Source organism: Dipodomys spectabilis, unplaced genomic scaffold, assembly GCF_019054845.1.
Source record: "Dipodomys spectabilis isolate Male_0828 unplaced genomic scaffold, ASM1905484v1 ptg000173l, whole genome shotgun sequence".
Classification (NCBI taxonomy): Eukaryota; Metazoa; Chordata; class Mammalia; order Rodentia; family Heteromyidae; genus Dipodomys; species Dipodomys spectabilis.
The window spans coordinates 8,892,976-8,913,153 of NW_024870850.1; the positions used below are offsets into that span (position 1 = coordinate 8,892,976).

At 41.1% G+C, this 20,178-nt stretch overlaps 1 protein-coding gene across 1 annotated transcript in view; it reads left to right on the top strand.

The window, feature by feature from the left end:
• Positions 1-670: 670 nt before the first annotated feature.
• Positions 671-20,178, top strand: part of LOC122119609 (vomeronasal type-2 receptor 116-like) — a 51,350-nt gene continuing 31,842 nt past the window's right edge. Inside the window, exons 1-8 of the mRNA XM_042693618.1 lie at positions 671-772; positions 908-1,074; positions 8,817-9,105; positions 9,480-10,289; positions 11,234-11,461; positions 12,451-12,575; positions 14,014-14,912; positions 15,869-16,117. Coding sequence (XP_042549552.1) covers positions 671-772; positions 908-1,074; positions 8,817-9,105; positions 9,480-10,289; positions 11,234-11,461; positions 12,451-12,575; positions 14,014-14,912; positions 15,869-16,117 — 2,869 coding nt within the window. The remainder of the gene's footprint in view (positions 773-907; positions 1,075-8,816; positions 9,106-9,479; positions 10,290-11,233; positions 11,462-12,450; positions 12,576-14,013; positions 14,913-15,868; positions 16,118-20,178) is intronic.

The window sequence follows — 20,178 nt, forward strand, 5'->3', positions numbered from 1 at the left end:
CAGCAGAGCAAGACCCATCCATACACCCACAGCTACCAGGATCCTCAGTGGGCAAGCCTGCTATGTTCCCAGAAAGTCACAGATCATAGAACATCTCTGTGTCTAACAGTGGACCACCACAATATATTGATAGGTGCAGTCTGATGGTCAACGACATGCAAGCACTGAAGAAGTTTAAGTTTCAGAGTGCTAATATCCAATTGGATATGTGCATTGACCTTGAAGTATTGATCTGTAATAGTTGAATTCAGGGAGAATGTTGGTAACACCAGCAGCAGTAAATAAATACCTTGACCACTTCTGGATACTAATGCATGTGCAGTTGGAATGGAAACTTGAATGGTTCATTTCAGCAAACTTCTGTGGCTCACTTGGCCCTGGATTGTGAGGCTGCCCATCCTTATGTTTGACGGTGCTCCAATAACTCTTATTGGGCCTTTTCTGGCCATGGCATTCTATGACCATTTGACCTTCACATGGCATCTTCTGGTGTCATCCATTCCCCTCATCCCTAGTGACCCTTGATTGGTTGTGCTTTTTCTGTTCAACTTTTTGCTTTCAAACAAATTTGTGAACAATCAACAAGAAAGGAATCCATTCCTGGAGTATCATTATCTACAGTCTTGGATGAAATCACAGTCCTGAGGAAGTGGAGAGGAAGATTGTACACATGTTTTCTAACTACTGTTTTGACCTTGAAGCCAGACCCCAGATGCAGAGCCAGAGGGCAGAATGGGCTCTGTATTCCTCTAGGACAGAGGAGGCCATCCAGGTAATAAGAAGCCACAAAAACTGAAGATCCATTTAGACACCTGTTTGACACAGAAATCAGAGTCTGCATCCAGAATCACAGCTCCAGGTCAAAGCGGCAGCAATGTTCCCTGTGACTCTAACACTGCTTCTCCAGCATCCACACCTGATCAGTTCCTCTGAAGACAGCAGACGGATTTGCACAGAGAAATCTGTGGTATGCAGCAGGGGACATGTGGTCATTGTTGGATTTTACCCCCTCTATTCTTGGGAATTGTTCATTCAAAGCTTGAATGACCCTACCCTGCAGCAACAGAACATTCAGTAAGTGATTTCTTGGCTTTCCTTAAATTGTGAATTTTCTCTTTGGGTTACATTCAGAGGTGGGGGAATTTTGGAAACAATCACTGATGTCCTCTGCATCTTCTACATTTCCCTCACTACAACAGCTCTACTTCATTTCAGATTTTCCTGATGAATATTATTCTTTCATCCAAAGGTAAAGAGTTTTCTGTCTGTCTTCCATTCCACTCCCCTTTCCAGCGATGTCTGACCACCCCACCATCACTGTGTCTCCTCCACTCATCACTGTAACTCAAGGTCACTGGGGTGACCAAGAGTCCATACGGACACTAATGAGCAATGTCCCCATCCATAGTGCAAAGTCCAAGGACTCTTCAATCAATTCTGTACTTTACACTTTTCAAAACAGGACCAATGTTTGGACCTCCTTCATAGCAACTTTTGTTAGGGTGGACATGCAATTTCTGCTTCTGGAATTATTTTGTGTCAGCAAAGCTCTGGGAATGGGGAGCTGCTGGTCAGATCAGTAATAAGAGATTCAAGACATGTTTGATTTTTTCCCCTTAATTAATGTAAGTAAACATCTGCCCTGATGTCCATGTCTTGGCCTGTGTCCCATGTCATTCCCAGAAGCTCTGCTTCCATTCCTTGTCCTCCAACATCTTTCCAGGCTTATTTATTTTTCCCTGCTCATAACTTCCTAAACTACATTTGAATGTTTTTTTCATATCTATTGGCAGTAATGGGGCTTCAACTCTGAGCTTCGATGCTGCCCCTGTGCTATTCAGCTTAAGACAAGCGCTCCAGTGCTTGTGCCACTTCCTATTTTTTGGTGGTTTATTAGAGATAAGAGTCTCATGAACTCTAATGCCTTTGATGGCTTTGGACACTGATCCTCAGATCTCAGCCTCCTGAGTAACTAGAATGACAGGCGTGAGCAAAGATGCCTGACTTTTTCATATTTTATACACACTTTCATTCATGCATTTGACCCAGATGAGCTCACTACTTTCAGATCTACATAATTCTCTGTAAACTAGAGAAGTCATGGATGAATCTTCTCAGACAAGTTGTGTGGAAACATCCTGTTTGAGGTTGGTTTAGGAGAGGAATACTTTATTAAATAAGAGATATGTGAGGGATATTGAAGCAACTGATCCTGTTGAGGAACTGAGTGAGAAAGATGGGGCTCATGTGTAAACCTAGCATTAGAAACGTACCCCATGGGAGGTGGGAGATGTCAGAGCTATCCTCTTCTCTGTCCATTCACTAATTGGGCTGTGGATTTGTGTGTGTGTGTATGTGTGTGTGTGTGTGTGTGTGTGTGTGTGTGTGTGTGCATGTTCACACATACTCTGATACTCAGGCGTCATCCCAAGTGCTGATGGCTGTCCCTTAGCATTTTTTCTGTCATGACTGGCACTCTACCACTTGACCCACAGCTCTGCACCAGTTTCTGTTGAGTTGCTTGCACATAAGACTGTCACAGACATTCCTGGCCAAAGTAACTACAAAACATAATTCTCCTATATCAGCCTCCTTAGTAGTTATAATTACAGGCCTTAGCCACCAGTTCCCAATTCATATTTAGTATAACTGACATTCTAGCTGTCAAGCCTGAGAGTTAAATTGTACACAAGGACATCAGCAAACATCCATGAGAGTTGAGATTCTATGAGAATTTCCCCAAAATGATTACAATGAATTCTAGGAGAACTCATTGTTCTGGAACATTCTTGATTCATATTGGCATGTGGTACCATCTGGCCTTTGAAATGTCTCTGAATTACACCAGTGGTCTGGCTTTGTGCCTGTCTTTCCAGAAATTCCAGGCAGGCTTCAGTGTTCCTGAGTCTGTAGTGACTTCCACAATGGCACCACTAGAGGGAGCGCAGGCCTTGAGGGAAATCAGCTGTGAGGTGATAAACCACTTCAGTACCAGAGAAAAGCAAAGGCAATTTTGGTGACAAATACTCTGTGGTTCTAAAAACTTCAAGAGAACTTTAATGAGTCGTGGGTCCAAGTATGCCTCCTCTTGGGTGCACAGGGGGAACATATGCCTCCTCCACAGGGAATGGCCTTGTGAGTGGATTCTGCCTAGCAGTGGCAAGATCTGTGTGCCTTTGTCACAGCTGTGGACACCAGAACTCTATTACACCTGGAATACCAATCTGCAGGGTCACCAAATCAGATGAAGGTTAATGAAGTTTCCCTCGAAAATAGGGACTCTTCACTTGGGATCCTGGACTTTGATCACAGAAAAAAAAATTCTAGACAAGTCACAACAGTAAGAAAATGTGGCAGAGCTTTCCTGAGTAAGGAAGCAAACAAGCAAGCAGGTAGACAAACAGGAAGCAGAAAGGCAAAGACACACTCTAACTGAGGAGAGACACACAGCTCTTGGGCTGCCAGGGGTATTCATATGGTAAAGGTAGGAGTTCTCACTTCAAAGTTATGCAAACATATGTGTCTCACTTTTGTTCTAATCATTCCTGGTGTTAAACTTTCTGAGTTTCTGTATGTTTTGGGCATTCTTTCCAGATGATTATCCTTGAGGGAAGGTGTGCTGTTGTCTATATTTGGGGTAGGATGTTGCTAAAGTTTGGGGGAGCATCTTGGAGGAAGGCGTACATACAACAAGACAACTGCTATTTCATATGATGAGAAATGCATCTCTCAGGAAGGAATGCAACCTGTCGTCTATCTTTGAAGTAAAGATAGTAGCCCTGTGTTTCTAAATCACATGTTTCTAAGTGGCCTTCTCTAGGACTCATTTTTCCGATAATTTATCCAGCTTCTTTTTGTGCTCAATGACTTTGGTCCCATAATCTTTTTTTTTAAGTTATTTCTTGCCTTTTCTTTTTTCTTTTCTTTATTTATTGTGAAAATACTGTACAGAGGGGTTACAACTACATGGGCAAGATAATGAGTACATTTCTTACCAAGTATTGTAGCCTCCTCCTTTGTTTCCCCTTCCCATCCCTTCCTATGCTCCCCCCACTCCCCAGTTCCCCCCCCCCCCCGCATGGAGGTTGTAAAGTCCGTTTTCGACATAAGGACTTGTACATCTCATTGTTGCAATGGATCCAACTGTATCCCTATTTAAATGATTTGTTTTTCCCCTTCCCCTCCACAAATTATACCGATATGAAATAAAGTGAAAGAAGGAGTTATACTGTGGGGGAGGGACATACAAAGAAACAAAGAAATAATCTTATAAATGTGTTAGGAACAATCACATGAAAGAAAAAAACATTTGAATCCATATCTTAGGGTTCATTTCCCTAACATCAACTTATCTGACCTTTTCTGCTTGACTCAGACATATACTAGATATTGCAAATAAGGGAAACCATGGGACCTATGTTTCTTTGGGCTTGGCTTACTTCACTTAATATAATTTTTTCTAAGCCTTTCCACTTCCTAAAAATTGGAGCAATGTCATTCTTTCTGATGGAGGCATAGAATCACATTGTGTATATATACCACAATTTTTTGATCCATACATCTACTGAGGGGCATCTGGCTTGATTCCATATCTTAGCTATAGTAAATAATGCTGCAATAAACATAGTCATGCTGGTAGCTTTATTACGGTCTTGTTTGTAAGCATTTGGGTAAATGCCCAACAGTGGGATTGCTGGGTCAGAGGGGAGCTCTATGTGGAGTCATTTGAGGAACCTCCATACTGCTTTCCAAAGTGGTTGAACAAGTTTACACTCTCACCAACAATGCAGTAAGGTTCCCTTCTGTCCACATCCCTTCCAGCATCTGTTGTTTTTAGAGTTCTTGATTTTAGCCATTCTAGCTGGAGTGAGGTGGTATCTCAATGTTGTTTTGATTTGCATTTCTTTTATTGCCAGAGAAGTTAAGCATGTGTTCATGTGTCTATTGGCCATCCTTCTTTGCTCTTCAGAGAAGATTCTCTTTGAGTATTTAGCGCACTTGTTTCCTGGGCAGTTGTGTCTTTAAAGATTTGTTGTTGGGGTATTTAATTTTTTGAGTTCAAGGTATATTTTAGATATGAGACCCTTGTCTGTTGTGTGGCTAGTGATGATCTTCTCCCAATCCTTGAGCTTTCTATTGATCTTTCTAGCTGTGTCCTTTGCCATGCAGAAGCTCTGCAATTTCATGCAATCCCATTTGTCCAACCTTTCTTTGTTTTGTTGTGTTTCTGGGTCTCTACTAAAAAATTTTTGGCATGTGCCAAGGAGACCTAGGGTTTCTCCTATTCCATCCTGTAATGGTTTCAGAGTGTCTGCTTTGACTCCGAGGTCGTTGATTCATTTGGAGTTGATTCTGGTGCAGGGTGATATACAAGGATCTAGCTTTAGTTTTCTACAAGTACTTTAACAATTTTGCCAGCACCATTTACTGAAGAGGCTGTCTTTCTTCCATTCTATTTTTTTATCTCCCTTATCGAAGATTAGATGGCTGTAGGTCTGTAGGTTCATTTCTGGGTTTTCAGTTCTATTCCATTGGACCTGAGGTCTGTTCTTGTGCCAGTACCAAGCTGTTTTGATTACTATGGCTTTATAGTAGAGTTTGAAATTTGGTATTGATATTCCTCCAGCAGTGTTCTTTCTGTTAAGGATCATTTTTACTATTCGGAGTCTTTTATGTTCCATATGAATTTTTGGATTGCTTCTTCTATTTCCTTGAAAAATGAGGTTGAAATTTTGATAGGACCGCAATGAATTTGTAGATAGCCTGGGGAAGTATTGCCATTTTCATGATGTTGATCTTTCTAATCCAGGAGCATGAGAGTTTTTGCCACTTTCTAAGTTCTATTTTGATTTCCTTTTTCTAGTTTTTAATATTTTCATCATAGAGGTCCTTCACTTCTTTGGTTAAGTTAATTCCTAGGTATTTTATTTTTTGTGGGGCTATTATGAATGGAGTTGCTTTCCTAATTCCAGCCACACTTTTCTCATTATTGGCATACAGAAAAGCCATTGATTTTTTGAGGGTTAATTTTATACCCTGCTACATTGCCACAGTTGTTAATCAGCTTGAGTAATTTGGGAATGGAGTCTATGGGATTCTTTAAATATAAGACCATGTCATATGCAAAGAGGGAGTGTTTTTCTTCTTTTTTCCCTTTTTGGATCCCCATTATGTTTGCATCTTGTCTTATTGCTGTAGCTAGGCATTCTAATACTAGATTGAAGAAAGAGTGGACATCCTTGTCTTGTTCATGAGTTAAGAGGATATGGCTTTAGTTTTTCACCATTAAGTATAATGCTGGCTGTAGGTTTGTCATATACAGCCTTTATTGTATTGAAGAATGTTCCACGGATTCCTAATTTTTCCAGAACCTTTATCATAAAGGAGTGTTGGATCTTGTCGAATGCTTTTTCTGCATGGTCCCTTAATCTTAAGATATGTAGATGGATGAAAACTTCTCTATTTACTGTGAGCTTCCCAAACCTCATTTTTTACTAATCTATTCTACTCCACTTTCCCCTAAATGATTTCATTCCCTTAATATAAAGGGAAGTAGATGGACAAGCTTTAAGCTTGAGTTTTTGAATTCCTGGCATGCATTAACCAGGCCTCATTTTCCTTAGTCTGTCCTGCCTGAGTACAGCATCCTCAGTCCACTGCAATCAAGACCAATACAGTGCTAGGTGAGCACTAAGATTGCCTCAGGTTGAATGTGGTAGAGGTGCATTCATGGGCCAAGATGGCCACAACCATACACAATTAGTGATAGCTAGAATAGAATTCAGACTGTCTGGTGGTAGACGACTCACAGGTACTGAGATGATTATAGAGCTCTGCCAGAGGCTGTCCTGGCTATGGGGTGATGGCAAAGTTCTAGTGCTATCATATGGCCCACACTAAGCTATGGGACAAGGTCACCATCTTAATTCCCTGTATCCAACCCATGGGAAGTAGAATGGAGAACCATGCTGTGTCACAGCAGCTTGGTAAAGTTTGTAATGGAAGACACAGCTGGGCACCGGTGGCTGATGCCTGTAATCCTAGCTACTTAGGAAGCTGAGATCTGAGTACCAGGGTTCAAAGCCATCCCAGGCAGGAAAATCCATGAGACTTTTATCTCCAATTAAACGTCAGAAAGCCAAAAGTGGCATTGTGGCTCAAGTGGTAGAGCACTAGCCTTGAACTGAAAAATTCAGGGACAGATCCATGGCCTAGAGTTCAAGCACTAAAACTGACAAAATAAAAAAAAGCAGGCCACAGGGCCATCTTGGTGAACACTGCTATACACTCAGACTCAATCTCCCATCCAGAAAGCCAAACTGTCAGGTGTCCCACACTCCAGCTAATGCTGATATAGACCAGTGCACATTAGTTTCCTAGAGCAACCTACGTTTCTGCTTGGTTCCGTGTTGAGCACTATCTTTCTAGGGCAATGGTCTCTGAGATTCTTCACTGTGCACAAGACTGGGACTGAGTCAGATGTCAACAGAGTCACATAGCAACAGTGCCTTCGCAAGGCTAAGCAAGAAGATAGGTGTCAGCCTACTTCAACCATGGTGGAAACTGATGGAAATGGCATTTGGGTCTGCCTCAGTGACCTTCCAACATCTCCTGAAAGATTCTAGCAGATGCTTGGGTGCTAGCATCAAACAGTGCTTTTAGTTTATTCTGGATTATTAGTCCAATCATGACATGCCTGACACAGGGTTCTAAGAAAAAACTCTGAAGCACTCTGCCCTGCTCACTAGGAGATTGTTTCCCATACCTGCTGTCATTGACAAGATTGGAGGAGGGAGGGTGTGGCAGTGTCTTCCTTCTCTGTCCTAAACCAGTTCCATAGGAGCAATCTAAATGTCTGGACACAAGAGTAGAGACTATAACCACTTCCCCAGCACTCGTTCCAAGATACAGGGATGAGATTTAACTTTAATTCTCTCCCTCCCGGCAATGTTGAGGGGTTTCTGTCCATAATGAGATAGTAATGCTGTTGACTGGGAGGAACATGGAGGCAGCTTCTTTCTTCCTTTTCTCACACATCTTTATCTGTTGTTTTGTTCCCCTAGAGAAGTACCCTCCGGTCCACACCCCATGACTCCCATCTCTTCTTTGTTAGGTGAGGCAAGCTTCAGGTTCTCTCTCCCTCAGTTGCCATCTTGCACTGCTTCTGAGTAATCCCCTTGAATGATGGCATTCTCTAAGTCAGCTTAGTGTGCCTCTACGATATGAAATGAATTAAATTGCTTTGTTTTCTTTAATGTCCTCACAAGGTAAGATTCAGGTCTTTGCAGAAGGGTGCACCATCGGCAAAGTCTGGCAAGAGAGTGCAGAGACAAGGCAGCCTGTTTGCTATTTACTCCTGAGACAGCAGGCACTGCCTCTCTGCTCATATTAGTCAAACTCAGGTGGACAATCTGCTCCCAATTTGAATTGTATTTCTTAAGAATTTTTTCATATGCACAGCTAATTCAAGGTATTTAATGATTTGGGGTGTGAGCTGGGCATGCCCCTGTGTTCCAACAGACAGCAGTATTTTTCACATAGACATATGTGCAAGAGAGGAAAAGACACCTTGCTCATCCCCCCCTCCTCTCTACAATCTCAGAAGAACAGTCACTTCATGTATGCTGATCAAGTCCTGTATAGGAGCTCTCTCAATTCTAAGACTCCAATTTAGAATACCATCCTGTTGGAAGATAGGATCTACACATACTACTGTGGGTAGAGATAAGCACTTGATTCAAAAAGAAGTCATGAGATTTGCAGTTAATCATTTGTGATAAGCATATACCTACCCAAAATTTGTGACCTTTGTGCAGGATCAACTTAAAGAAATACCAATTGCTTCTCACCCTGCTGCTGGCTGTGGAAGAGATCAACAAGAATCCCCATCTGCTACCCAACATGACTCTGGGGTTTGAGATCTATACAGCACATTACTCAGGTACTGATCTGTTAGAGGATCCTCTCATCTGGCTGTCTGGGAAAAATAAAAACAGCCCCAATTACACCTGCAGAAGAGACAGCAAAGCTTTAGCAGGACTCACAGGAACCTCAAGCACATCTGTTCCAATCGGGACACTGCTGGACCTCTACCAACTTCCACAGGTGAGGCTGGGAGAGGTGGGCAGATGTGAAACTATGTCCACATGGACTCTGTCCTGGACAGGCTGAAGAGGTATTATCATGAACCCTTCCAAATGCATAATCTCACAGGGAAAAGACTCCAAAAGTTGGTGGAACATACACATTTTCTTTGCTCTAAATAAAAGGAGAGGTTTTAAGAAAGGAAAGGATGACCCAAAGCTCTGAGCCTTAACCATACATGTATGCAAAGTGCTTGGAACATGGGAGATGACTTTGCAAATGGGATAAGCAAACTTTTGTTCCCATCCTTCCCAGTTTTTGTTTAGCTTACATCAGGACTGAGACTTGCCTATTACCATCCTCTTCCTGGTGTTGTGTTCATTTTTTCCCTGTAGTTCATTTTTGGGGCTTTTGATCCTCTCCTGAGTGACCATGGAAAGTTTGGGACTGTCTATCAGATGGCAGCCAAAGACTCAGATCTAGCCCTGGCCATGGTCTCTTTGATGCTTCATTTCGGCTGGACCTGGGTGGGACTGTTCATCACTGAAGACAACTATGGTGTGTGGTTCCTCTCAGAATTGAGAGAAGAGATGGGCAAGAGTAGAGTCTGTTTTGCCTTTGAGAACATGATCCCTTACAATGCCTTTACAGATTACTCAGATGATCTGTCCACGTATTGCCAGCTAATGGACTCATCAACCAATGTGATTATCATTTATGGGGACAGTAAATTTCTACTAAGCTTTATTGTTAAATTTGGGCACATTTTAATTACAAGGAAAGTGTGGGTCATGAACTCACCCTATGATGACATCACCATTGGTAAAAGATATTTTCTGATCCACTCCTTCCACGCATCTCTCACCTTCTCTCATCATCATAGAAACACTTCTCTGTTCACCAATTTTATTCTGAAAGGTACCTTGTCAAATAACTTAGGAAATAATTCCCTTCCTAGGTCATGGATTCAGTCTGTTTATAGCCTACTGATTAAGTCTGACTGCAGAGACTTGGGGCACTGCTCATACAATGGCACACTCCATTGGTTGCTGAGGCATATTTTTGACATGACCATGTCAGAAGAGAATTACAACATCTATAATGCTGTGTATGCCTTGGCCCACACCCTCCACCAGATGTTTCTTTGTCACATGGAGGAGCCACTAGGGCACAATGGTCAATCAAGGGCATTTCTCTCTTCACAGGTAATGGCTTTGGTTTTGGGTGACCTACTCTAGGCATATAGACTTTCTATAGAAGATTTCATTGCAGATGGAACTAGGTCATCTGGCTCCATTTTGGAAAATATAAGAAACATTGGGCCTGTCATACTCTACATGAGTGAATGTAGAGCTGTGAAGACAATGTTCTTGAAGAACGCTGCATCCATGAAAAGGAAGTGCTGTGTCTTCTGTCCCCATCCACACTATGTGTGGAAAAAGCCGTCCCCTTTTCAATATATCCAAATTGTCCTTGTAACTTCTTAAAATAACAGATCAAGGTGACTAATTCTTGAAAACCTAATATTGTCTGGACACAAGTGGCTCACATCTGTGGCTTACTCCTGACTATAGTTAACTATCAAAAGCCAGAAGTGGAGCTTTGGCTCAATGGATAGAATGCATACTTTGAAAAGAAATTAAAACCACCTCGATTTGAGTGCCTAAGCCCTGAGCTTGTGTCACAGGATAAACACACACACACACACACACACACACACACACACACACACACCACAATGAACTAAGTCTTGCTTAAAGTAGTCTTTCATAATTGTCATAAATATTTTACTATCCTACTTAGTTTATTATTCTCCTTATTTCAGACTGACTCTCTGATCACAATCATAAAATAAGTGATTGGAATACAATTGAGAGTCTTTGAGGTCTGTCATATGATAATTCATTATTTTGTTAGATGTAGCTGGAGTTGCATTCCCTTGAAATTGAGTTTCTGCATCCCATCCTGGATACCCAGGTTTTAGAACTTGGTAACGCTTTAGTCTGCTGTGGGCCTGCAATTGATACAGTTGGTTGGATTCCTGTGGTGTGTATGAATCAGGGGATGGGAATGAAGTGTAATCCATTGTTCTGGGGTTCTGTGATAACACTGGGAAGCACTTCACCATACTGTAATGTGTCCCTTTTAGCTGCATCCCTTTTTGAAGAATATCCAATTTACCAATCCTGTTGGAGACCAAGTGGTTTTGAATGAGGAAAGGAAATTGGAGGCAGAATATGACATTAAGAGCTTTTGGAATTTTCCAGAAGGTCTGGGACAAAGGGTGAAAGTTGGCGAGTTTTCTCCATCTAGGCCATATGATCAACAACTGATTTTGTTTGAAAATCTGATAGAGTGGCCCATAGGAATTACCAAGGTGGGTCATTTCTACTTTTTTTACTCTCTCTTTTTTAAAAAAAAGTATTGTTATTAGGAAGTAGTTGTAGAAAGAGCTTACAATTTCCTTAGTCAGGTTACAATCACAATGCTTGTAGACACTGTCACCACATCCTATTTCTCCCCCAGAGTTGGTTGTTTCTAAGCATAATGTCATAATCTATGTATAAATAAGCAATAAGCTTACCCTTTTTTAAAGCTTGTTCAATAAAACTATGGTTCAGTCGTGTACATTTCACCACTTCCTGTTTCTGGAAGTTTCTTACTAACAGATTCATGTAGGGAATAGGGGAACATTTCATTATCAATATGTTGTTCTATGTTTGCATATTGAATATCATAAAAGCTAAATGCCACTTGTGAATCATCTTTCCAACACTGTGACCAAATACCTGAGGGAATCAAATGAGAAGGCAGAAGGGCTTGCTTTGCTTCTGCCTGGAGATTTCAGACCATGCTTGGGTAGATTGTTGCTTTTGGATCCGTGTTGACACAGGTTGTAATGAAAGGAGCATCTGCCAGTGAAGTTCACCCACCTCATGGCAGCTGGGAAGTCAAGGGAGTGAGATGTGAATAACCCTGGATACAACAGCACCTTCAAAACACTTAGCCATGCTTTAGAGTGTTGATTTAAAGTTTCCCCTAGTGATGTTCTTCTTATGAGAGAAAACACATCATCACCTGATACAAGAATGGGATGTAGGGTTAACTCCCATTTCCTAATTTCCTAGAATTAACATCCACCTCTTCAAGGCTCCATGACTTCCTGATAGCGTGAGGGGCTGGATGTCGATTCTCCATATATTCTTCAGGTCATGTTACATGAAACTGTAAGAAGGCTCAATCAATTCATTGGTTGTATGTATTTAAAGATTTTGTTTTTGATGATCTTTTTCCTTAAAGTACTGGAGTGTCTGGGATGTCAGGTAAAAGGATGAATAGTACTACCCTTCATCTGAATGTTCCCAGACTCCTCAGTCTGTCTGCACTGAGAACTGTGGTTCTGGATACAGGAAGGCCTCTGTGGAAGGAAATGCTACCTGTTGCTTTGACTGCATTCTTTGTCCAGAGAATGAGATTTCTAATGCAGACAGGTGAGTCTGTGACTTATAGAGAAATTCCCCATCTCACCTTCTTAACCTTCAGTCCATCCAAACCAGTGGAGTGATATACAATAAAACAGCAGGAACACACATGCACCTTCACCCAAAGTTCTATGACTACCATTAACCATACTTCTCCTTAGAAGAAACAACCCACTGCCCCTCCATTACAATACCCTGTTCCCCTCTCCTCAGTCACATGTTTTTGTATGTAAAGAAAGTATATAAAAAAGAAAATATCAAGGATTAGTTGTTGATGGTTGAAATGACATGCAAATCTAAATGGAATTGTGGATGTAACAGAATTTCATTTGTGAATGCTCATTGCCACTCTTTCCTAATTAAATGTTATTTTCTATTTAGCACACCTAATAATACAAGGGGCTTTTGGGCTTTTTTGTTTTGTTTTTTTTGTTATGATCACTCCATATCTGACACTGGCACTAGGTTGACTAGCAATTACTCAAATACCATTGATTCAGAAGTAGTTCACCATCTCCATTTCGTGTCTCTTCTCCTTCCTCAAGCTGAGCTTTCTGAGATCCTCTCATATCAGTGGAGGAGCATTGTTCTTTCTTTAATACATTTTTAGTGTTAAAATCCTGTACAGAGTGGTTACATTTACATCGGTAAGGAAATGAATACATTTCTTATTGAGTATTGTTGCCTCCTCCTTTGTTTTTCTCTTACCATCTCTTCCTTCCAACCTCCCCAACAACTCCTCCCATAGATCAAATGCTCAGAAAGTTTGTTTGGGGTAAGTAGTAGGTTGAGTTCAGGATTAAAACTTCTTTTTAAATTGAAGTGCTTGGGCTGATTCTATATTTTCCATTATTTCTTGAATGAGTAGCAGAGAGCCAGAGTGGTATGGCCTGTCAAGAATGCAGCAGGATGGCTAGGTAATTATATATTACACCTGTAATCCAAGTGACTCAGGCAATTGAGATTTGAGGATGGAGCTTCATTGCAATGATGAGCAGGAAACTCAGTAAAAATCTTTTCCACAATTAAGCACCAAAAGAGCTGGAATTTGAGCTGTTAGTCAAGTGGTAGAGGGGTAGTTTTGAGAATGAATACTCTGGAAAAATTCCTAGGGGCAGAGTTCAAGCACTGGATGAAAGACAAACAGACAGACAGACAGACAGAAAAAGAAAGAAAAAAGAAAGAAAGAAAGAGAGAGAGACGAGGGTGATGTGAGGGAGTGAGGGAGGGAAGGAAGGAAGCGAAATAAACAGAAAAAAGAGAAAGGGAAGAAGGAAAGAAGAAGAAATGTGTGAAAGAAAGAGAATTCAGGTGAACGTATTTTGATACAGAGAGTTATACTAGTTGGTATTGAGAGCAATACAGGTTAACTGGTGAATCAGGGGAAATGAGCTGCTTAAGTAGAGGAGGATGTGAGGAAAGAGAAATATGGAAACCAGACTAATAGTGATTCTCACTCCTCATCAGACATGGAGCCGTGTGTCAGGTGTGCAGATCATCAATTTGCCAACACCCAGAGAAACCACTGCCTCATGAAAACTGAGGGCTTCCTGGCTTATGAAGACCCCTTGGGCCTGTCCCTGGTCTGCATGCCTCTCTGCTGCTCTGCACTAACAGCTGCTGTTCTTGGGGGGTTTATCAAGCACCAAGACACCCCTATTGTCAAGGCCAATAACCGGGCACTCAGCTACATCCTGCTCATCTCCCTCACCTGCTGCTTCCTCTGCTCCTTGCTCTTCCTTGGCCGTCCCAACACAGCCACCTGCATCCTGCAGCACACCACATTCGCAGTGGTCTTCACCGTGGCTGTCTCCACGGTCCCAGCAAAGATCATCACTGTGCTTCTGGCCTTCACACTCACTGATCCAGGGAGAAGCATGAGACTGTGGCTGTTGTCCGGGGCTCCTAACCTCATCATCACCATCTGCACTCTCATCCAAGTGACTCTCTGTGGTCTCTGGCTGGGAATCTCTCCTCCTTTTGTGGACATAGATGCACACTCTGAACATGGCCACATCATCATCCTGTGCAACATGAGCTCTCTCACCGCTTTCTTCTCTGTCCTGGGATACCTGGGTGCCCTGGCCCTGGCCAGCTTCACTGTGGCTTTTCTGGTCAGGAACCTGCCTGACACCTTCAATGAGGCCAAGTTCCTGACCTTCAGCATGCTGATGTTCTGCAGTATGTGGCTCACCTTCCTGCCTGTCTACCATAGCACCAAGGTGAAGGTCATGGTGGCCGTGGAGGTCTTCATCTTGGCCCCCAGTGGAGGCCTCCTGAGCTGCATCTTTGCCCCCAAGTGTTACATTGTCTTGATAAGACCTGAGAGAAATTCACTGCACAGGTGTAGGGAGAGAACAACTGAAAGAAATAAATCTTAAGATGGACATAAATTTTGTCTAGAAAGCTTGGAGGTTCTGAGACAAATCCATACAATTTGGGCAGTCAATAACCATTTGAACTTATTCATTTTGTGGGTTGTGTTAGAGTTAGAGCAAGATTCCAACTAGACTGTCTAAATTTGTATTTCCTCCTGGATATCCTTTGTTTCCTCCAATGTAATCTTCCTTTTATGCTATCAGTCGTCCTTTTAATTACAAATCTACTGTGATTCTTTCTTTCCCTATATGCAGGCTATAATGATGCTTTAATATCACTATATTGGTCAGTTCACTGATATATGAACATTCATTTTGATGAAAGTTTCCATACTTTGATTACAGTTACTTGAGAATATTTTCTGAGCTAGTTGTGTATTTCTGTTCAAATATTTACTGTTCTGCAATATTACTGAGTGTATTTTCCTAGGAAATACCTCTCCCTCTCTCCCTCACCCCCTCTGTACATCTTTCTCTCTCCCTCTCCTCCTCCATACCTTCCTCCCTCCCTCCCTCCCTCTCTCCCTCTCTCTCTCTCTCTCTCTCTCTCTCTCTCTCTCTCTCTCTCTCTCTCTCTCTCTCTCTCTTTCACATTCTCTTTCACCTCCTTCAGAAATTTAGATCAGGGTATTAAGCAGCACTAGTTTCCCATGGGAATCTCTATGAGTACTTTTTTCTGGCAAAAAGGGCCAGGGCATCAACGTGACTTAAGATGAACCACTGGAGGAATAGTTTGATTATTGGTCATTATTCCTCACGGGAAGTTGAAGGTATCTAGTGCATGATGGTCTGAGTTTAGCCTTGTCACCTCAGTCTCTAAGGATCCTAAATATTAATAGATAGCAAAAAGAAAGGGATCCCCAAAGAGGGGGAAATACATTAGATCATGCTCAGACTCAATATATGGCCATGATCTTTAAATAGTACAAGAGAAGGAACAGTTCAACCATTCAGAAGGCTCCTTGAAGAAATCAGAATCTGTTGCCTCCTTGTTTGGAGTTGAGGCTCCTTCACTTGCCATTTATCTTGTGTTTCTATGGCTTGTTCTATCCCACTTGGAATTGGCAACAGAGCAGTCAATGAAAAACCTAGAGGATAGTTCTCAAAATGCTCTAGAAACACTACTGGCAATCATGCTGAATGAAAAGGGACCGTTTGGTGACAGAGTGCAAGGCAAAGTCTATAAGGGAAAAAAATGGGAATCCAGAGGTGAAAGAAGTTAAAGAAGGCCAAGAAGGGCCAGATGCTCTTCGTTGGACAGAGACAGGTGGTAATTGAGGAGGTCCTGAATTGTGCAGGGAGGTATAGCTCATCCCTGATGAGAAATAATGACCCCTAGGTGTGACTAAAATCTGGCACAACTGAGTAGAGTATTTCAAGGCTCTGTAGCCCCAAGAAGCAAGAGGGTTAAGAAGGGGAGTGGAATGCTTGGTATTTACTTTTTTACTAATTCTTAAAAGGTATTTATTACTTTTGTCAACTTAAAAAATGTTTATGGTTATTACAAAGGGGATATATGGGGGGTTACAGTTACAGAAGTCAGGTAAAAATACATTTCTTTATTTTTTTTTGTAGATTTTAACAGTAGTCATGATCATCTTTTATTTATTTTTATAAACAGCGAATAGATTACATTTATGCTCCATATTTCTTCCCAATATACTTATAGCACAACTCACCACAGTTCTTCAATAAATATTCATTAAATCATTTTGTGGAGGCATTGGGGCTAAATCTCTTTTGAGTGAGATTTCAAAACAAATATTCAGAGACCTAAATATCTGGCAATTATTTCCTTCATGATAAAGAAAACATCCATCACGTTTGTCATTTGGAACTATTTTAAAAGTGCAGTCCAAACAATTTAATTGAAAATAAGTCATGTAAAATATATCTGCACATCACGCTTCCCTATCTAGGCACATTCAGAGTCACATTTTTATGTTTCTTAAATAATTCTTTTTAAATAACTATCAATATCAAATATCAAACGGTTGAACTGATACCTTTTACAGATTCCAATTTATTTATTCATTAGTATTCATTGGGAATAATGTCCCTAGAGAATAAGGCGTGTGTGTGTGTGTGTGTGTGTGTGTGTGTGTGTGTGTGTGTGTGTGTGTGTGTGTGTAAGATGGTAATCTTATTCTTCCTGCTATTTAGTCCATCACTGCCATGCAGCTGATGGAGCAGATTTTTTCCCCCCATTTAAACAAAGCCCTATATTATGAGCCAACATTGAAGAATGAGTCACTTGGCAAGCAAGCCACCATCTTTACATTATTGGTATTGCTTGGCTATCCCTTGGTGCTTAGCATCAGGATGTTAAGCTCAGTGGATCTCTCTGAGTGGATAGGGGCACTATGAGACAAAAGGAGTGCGTCCAGGCCCCAACACCGTGTCCCTGGACCAGTGTCTGATATTTCGAGCATGAGGTAAAATGGTGGCACTCATGGCATCTTCCAGGCGGCTGCTTCACCAGCAGTACACACCAGGCTGATTTTTAATGCTGATTTTAGGGAGCTGTGTGCAGATTACTTTCCCTTGTTAAAGATCTTCATGAAAACCCGGGGATAGCCTAGTCAGCCTTGGAAGACGCTCCCTGGCGTCCGCCGTCACGCTCACCGTTGCTCTCCACGGAGCCGTTGCACTTCCTTCTGCCATCTTGCCAAGTCTTGGATCCTGGGTCGTCTCAAAAATACATTTCTTTTTGGACAATGTCACCTTTTTCCTTGCTCTTTCCCAGTTTCTCCCTCTTTTCCCACACACAAGTTATATAGTTCCTTTGCCACAACTGCTGCATTTGTTCACTTTGTCCCTCCATTTCCTAATCAAATTGGAAAGGCTTCACCTCTTACTACTGTCATATTGGAGAAGACACATTCAAACCACAGCAAAGAAAAAGCTGGAGGAAAAGCTGTAGATCTGAAGAAAGAAAAGTTCAGGTGATAGAAAATCATTACTTTTTTAAAATCAGGTGATAAGGGAAATCAAAGCAATGCTTTAGAAAGACTGATTTAACACTGTAATGCTGGAGGGGAGAATGAAATGAGATCAAACTGAAGAATAATTAAATTGAAGTAGAGATTTTGTATCTTTGCATATTTATTACAAACAATATGTGTTATATATGTAACAGTATGGCAGATTTTGCTAGTTTCCAGAATTTAAGTCTAACTATAAACATACAAATAATTAACTAAAGATGGTACACTTAGGGGAGGATTCAGAGGATATAGAACCTTTGAACAACTAATGATCAGGTTGTTTGATATTTGGCTCAGCTGAAAGGCTGAAAAGAAGGAGGTCATATTGAAGAAGAAAACTAGGGGACAGGTTGTAATTGGTCAAGTCCTATTGTAGGGTTTGGTCAATATAATGGTGGCGGTCTCTAAATCCTTGAGGCAATACTGTCTGGGTTATTTGCTGAGCCTGGAGAGTATCTGGGTCTTTCCTAGGTGAAGGCAAAGATGGGCCTTGAGGTGATGTGTCAGGGGATAATAAAGAAGGTGTCGTTTAAATAAAAAACTGAAAAGACTGGGGAGTTGGAGAAGATGTGGAACACAAGGATAGGATAAATGAGAACAGATGAGATGACTCTGATTATTTTTTCAGGGTCCTGAAGTAAGCAGTAGGAGCCATTAGGGTTTTTTTTATTCCTAATATGGGGTTTTGTGGGAGAGTGAATGGGAATTAGGAGAGAGGCAGAAAGAAGCTGAAGGATAATGGACTTTAGCCCTCAGCAGGTAGCAGGAAAGAGGAGATACTCATTTGGGGTTAAAAAAGGTATGTGAGAAGCTTTAAGGGAAATAAGAATTTGGTCATTGTGGGAGGGAATGGGGAGGAGGTTCTTGAAATGTGCCAAACTAAGGGGATTTACTTCTAGAAGGGGACTTTGGGGAGCAGAGGATTGGGTTCATTTCACCTAACATCAAATCACCTGACCAATTCTGCTTTTCTCAGACATATACTAGTTATTGCAAATAAGGGAAACCCTGTGACTATGTTTCTTTGAGCCTGCCTTACTTCAATTAATATGATTTTTCCAAGTCTTTCCATTTCCTAACAAACAGGGCAATGCCATTTGTTCTAATGGAGGCATATAATTCCACTGTGTATATATATAACATATCTACATACATATATATGTATGTGTATATTACATATACACATACATATATATGTATATATAACATATATATGTATATGTATATATGTATGTATATATATGTATGTATATATGTGTATATATATTTTCTTGATCCTTTCATCTACAGAGGGGCATCTGGGTTGGTTCAATACCTTAGCTATGTAAATAAAGCTGCAATAAACATTGTTGTGCTAGTCGCTTTAGTATGGTCTTGTTTGTGATCATTCAGTAAATATCCAAAAGTGGCATCGCTGTGTCATAGGGAAGCTCTATGTGGAGTCTTTTGAGGAACCTACATACTACTTTCCAAAGTAGTTGAATAAGTTTACACTCCCACCAATAATGCTGTAGGGTCCCCTTCTGTCCACATCCCCTCCAGCATCTGTTGTTATTAGAGTTCTTGATTATAGCCATTCTAACTAGGGTGAGGTAGAAACTTAATGTTGTATTGATTTGCATTTTATGGATAGGGAGGTTGAGCATTTCTTCATGTGTCTATTAGCCATCCTTCTTTCCTCTTCAGAGAAGTTTCTCTGTAAGACTCTAGCCCACTTATTTATTCGGCCGTTGTTTCTTTGAGGATTGTTGTTGGGGGCTTTAATGTTTTAAGTTCAGGAATATTTTAGGTATGAGACCCTTGTCTATGGCTAGTGAAGATCTTTCTGTATTACTCTTTGAATAGCTTCCTCACATTCACACAATTCCTGTAATTCTCTGACTGTTCTCAGCTTGATCACACAATTCCTGTGTTTCTCTTTGACTATTCTCAGCCTACTCAGGCAATTCCAGTCTTTCTCTTTGTTCTCAGACTGCTCAGGCAATTCCTGTATTTCTGTTTGACTGTTCTTAACCTGCTAACACAATTCCTGTACTAATCTTTGAATAGCTTCCTCATGCTCACGAGATTCCTGTTAATCTTTGGTTTGCCTCCTCTTGCTCCCTATCATGCTCACACTGAGTCCTTTCCAGGTTTTCAATCTTTTCATTCACCATGTTTACCAGTAGTGTTTGTAGAGCTTTTTGGAAAAATCTCTTCTGGATTATTTATTAACTGTTCTGTCAGGTCATTATCATGAGTGGGAGT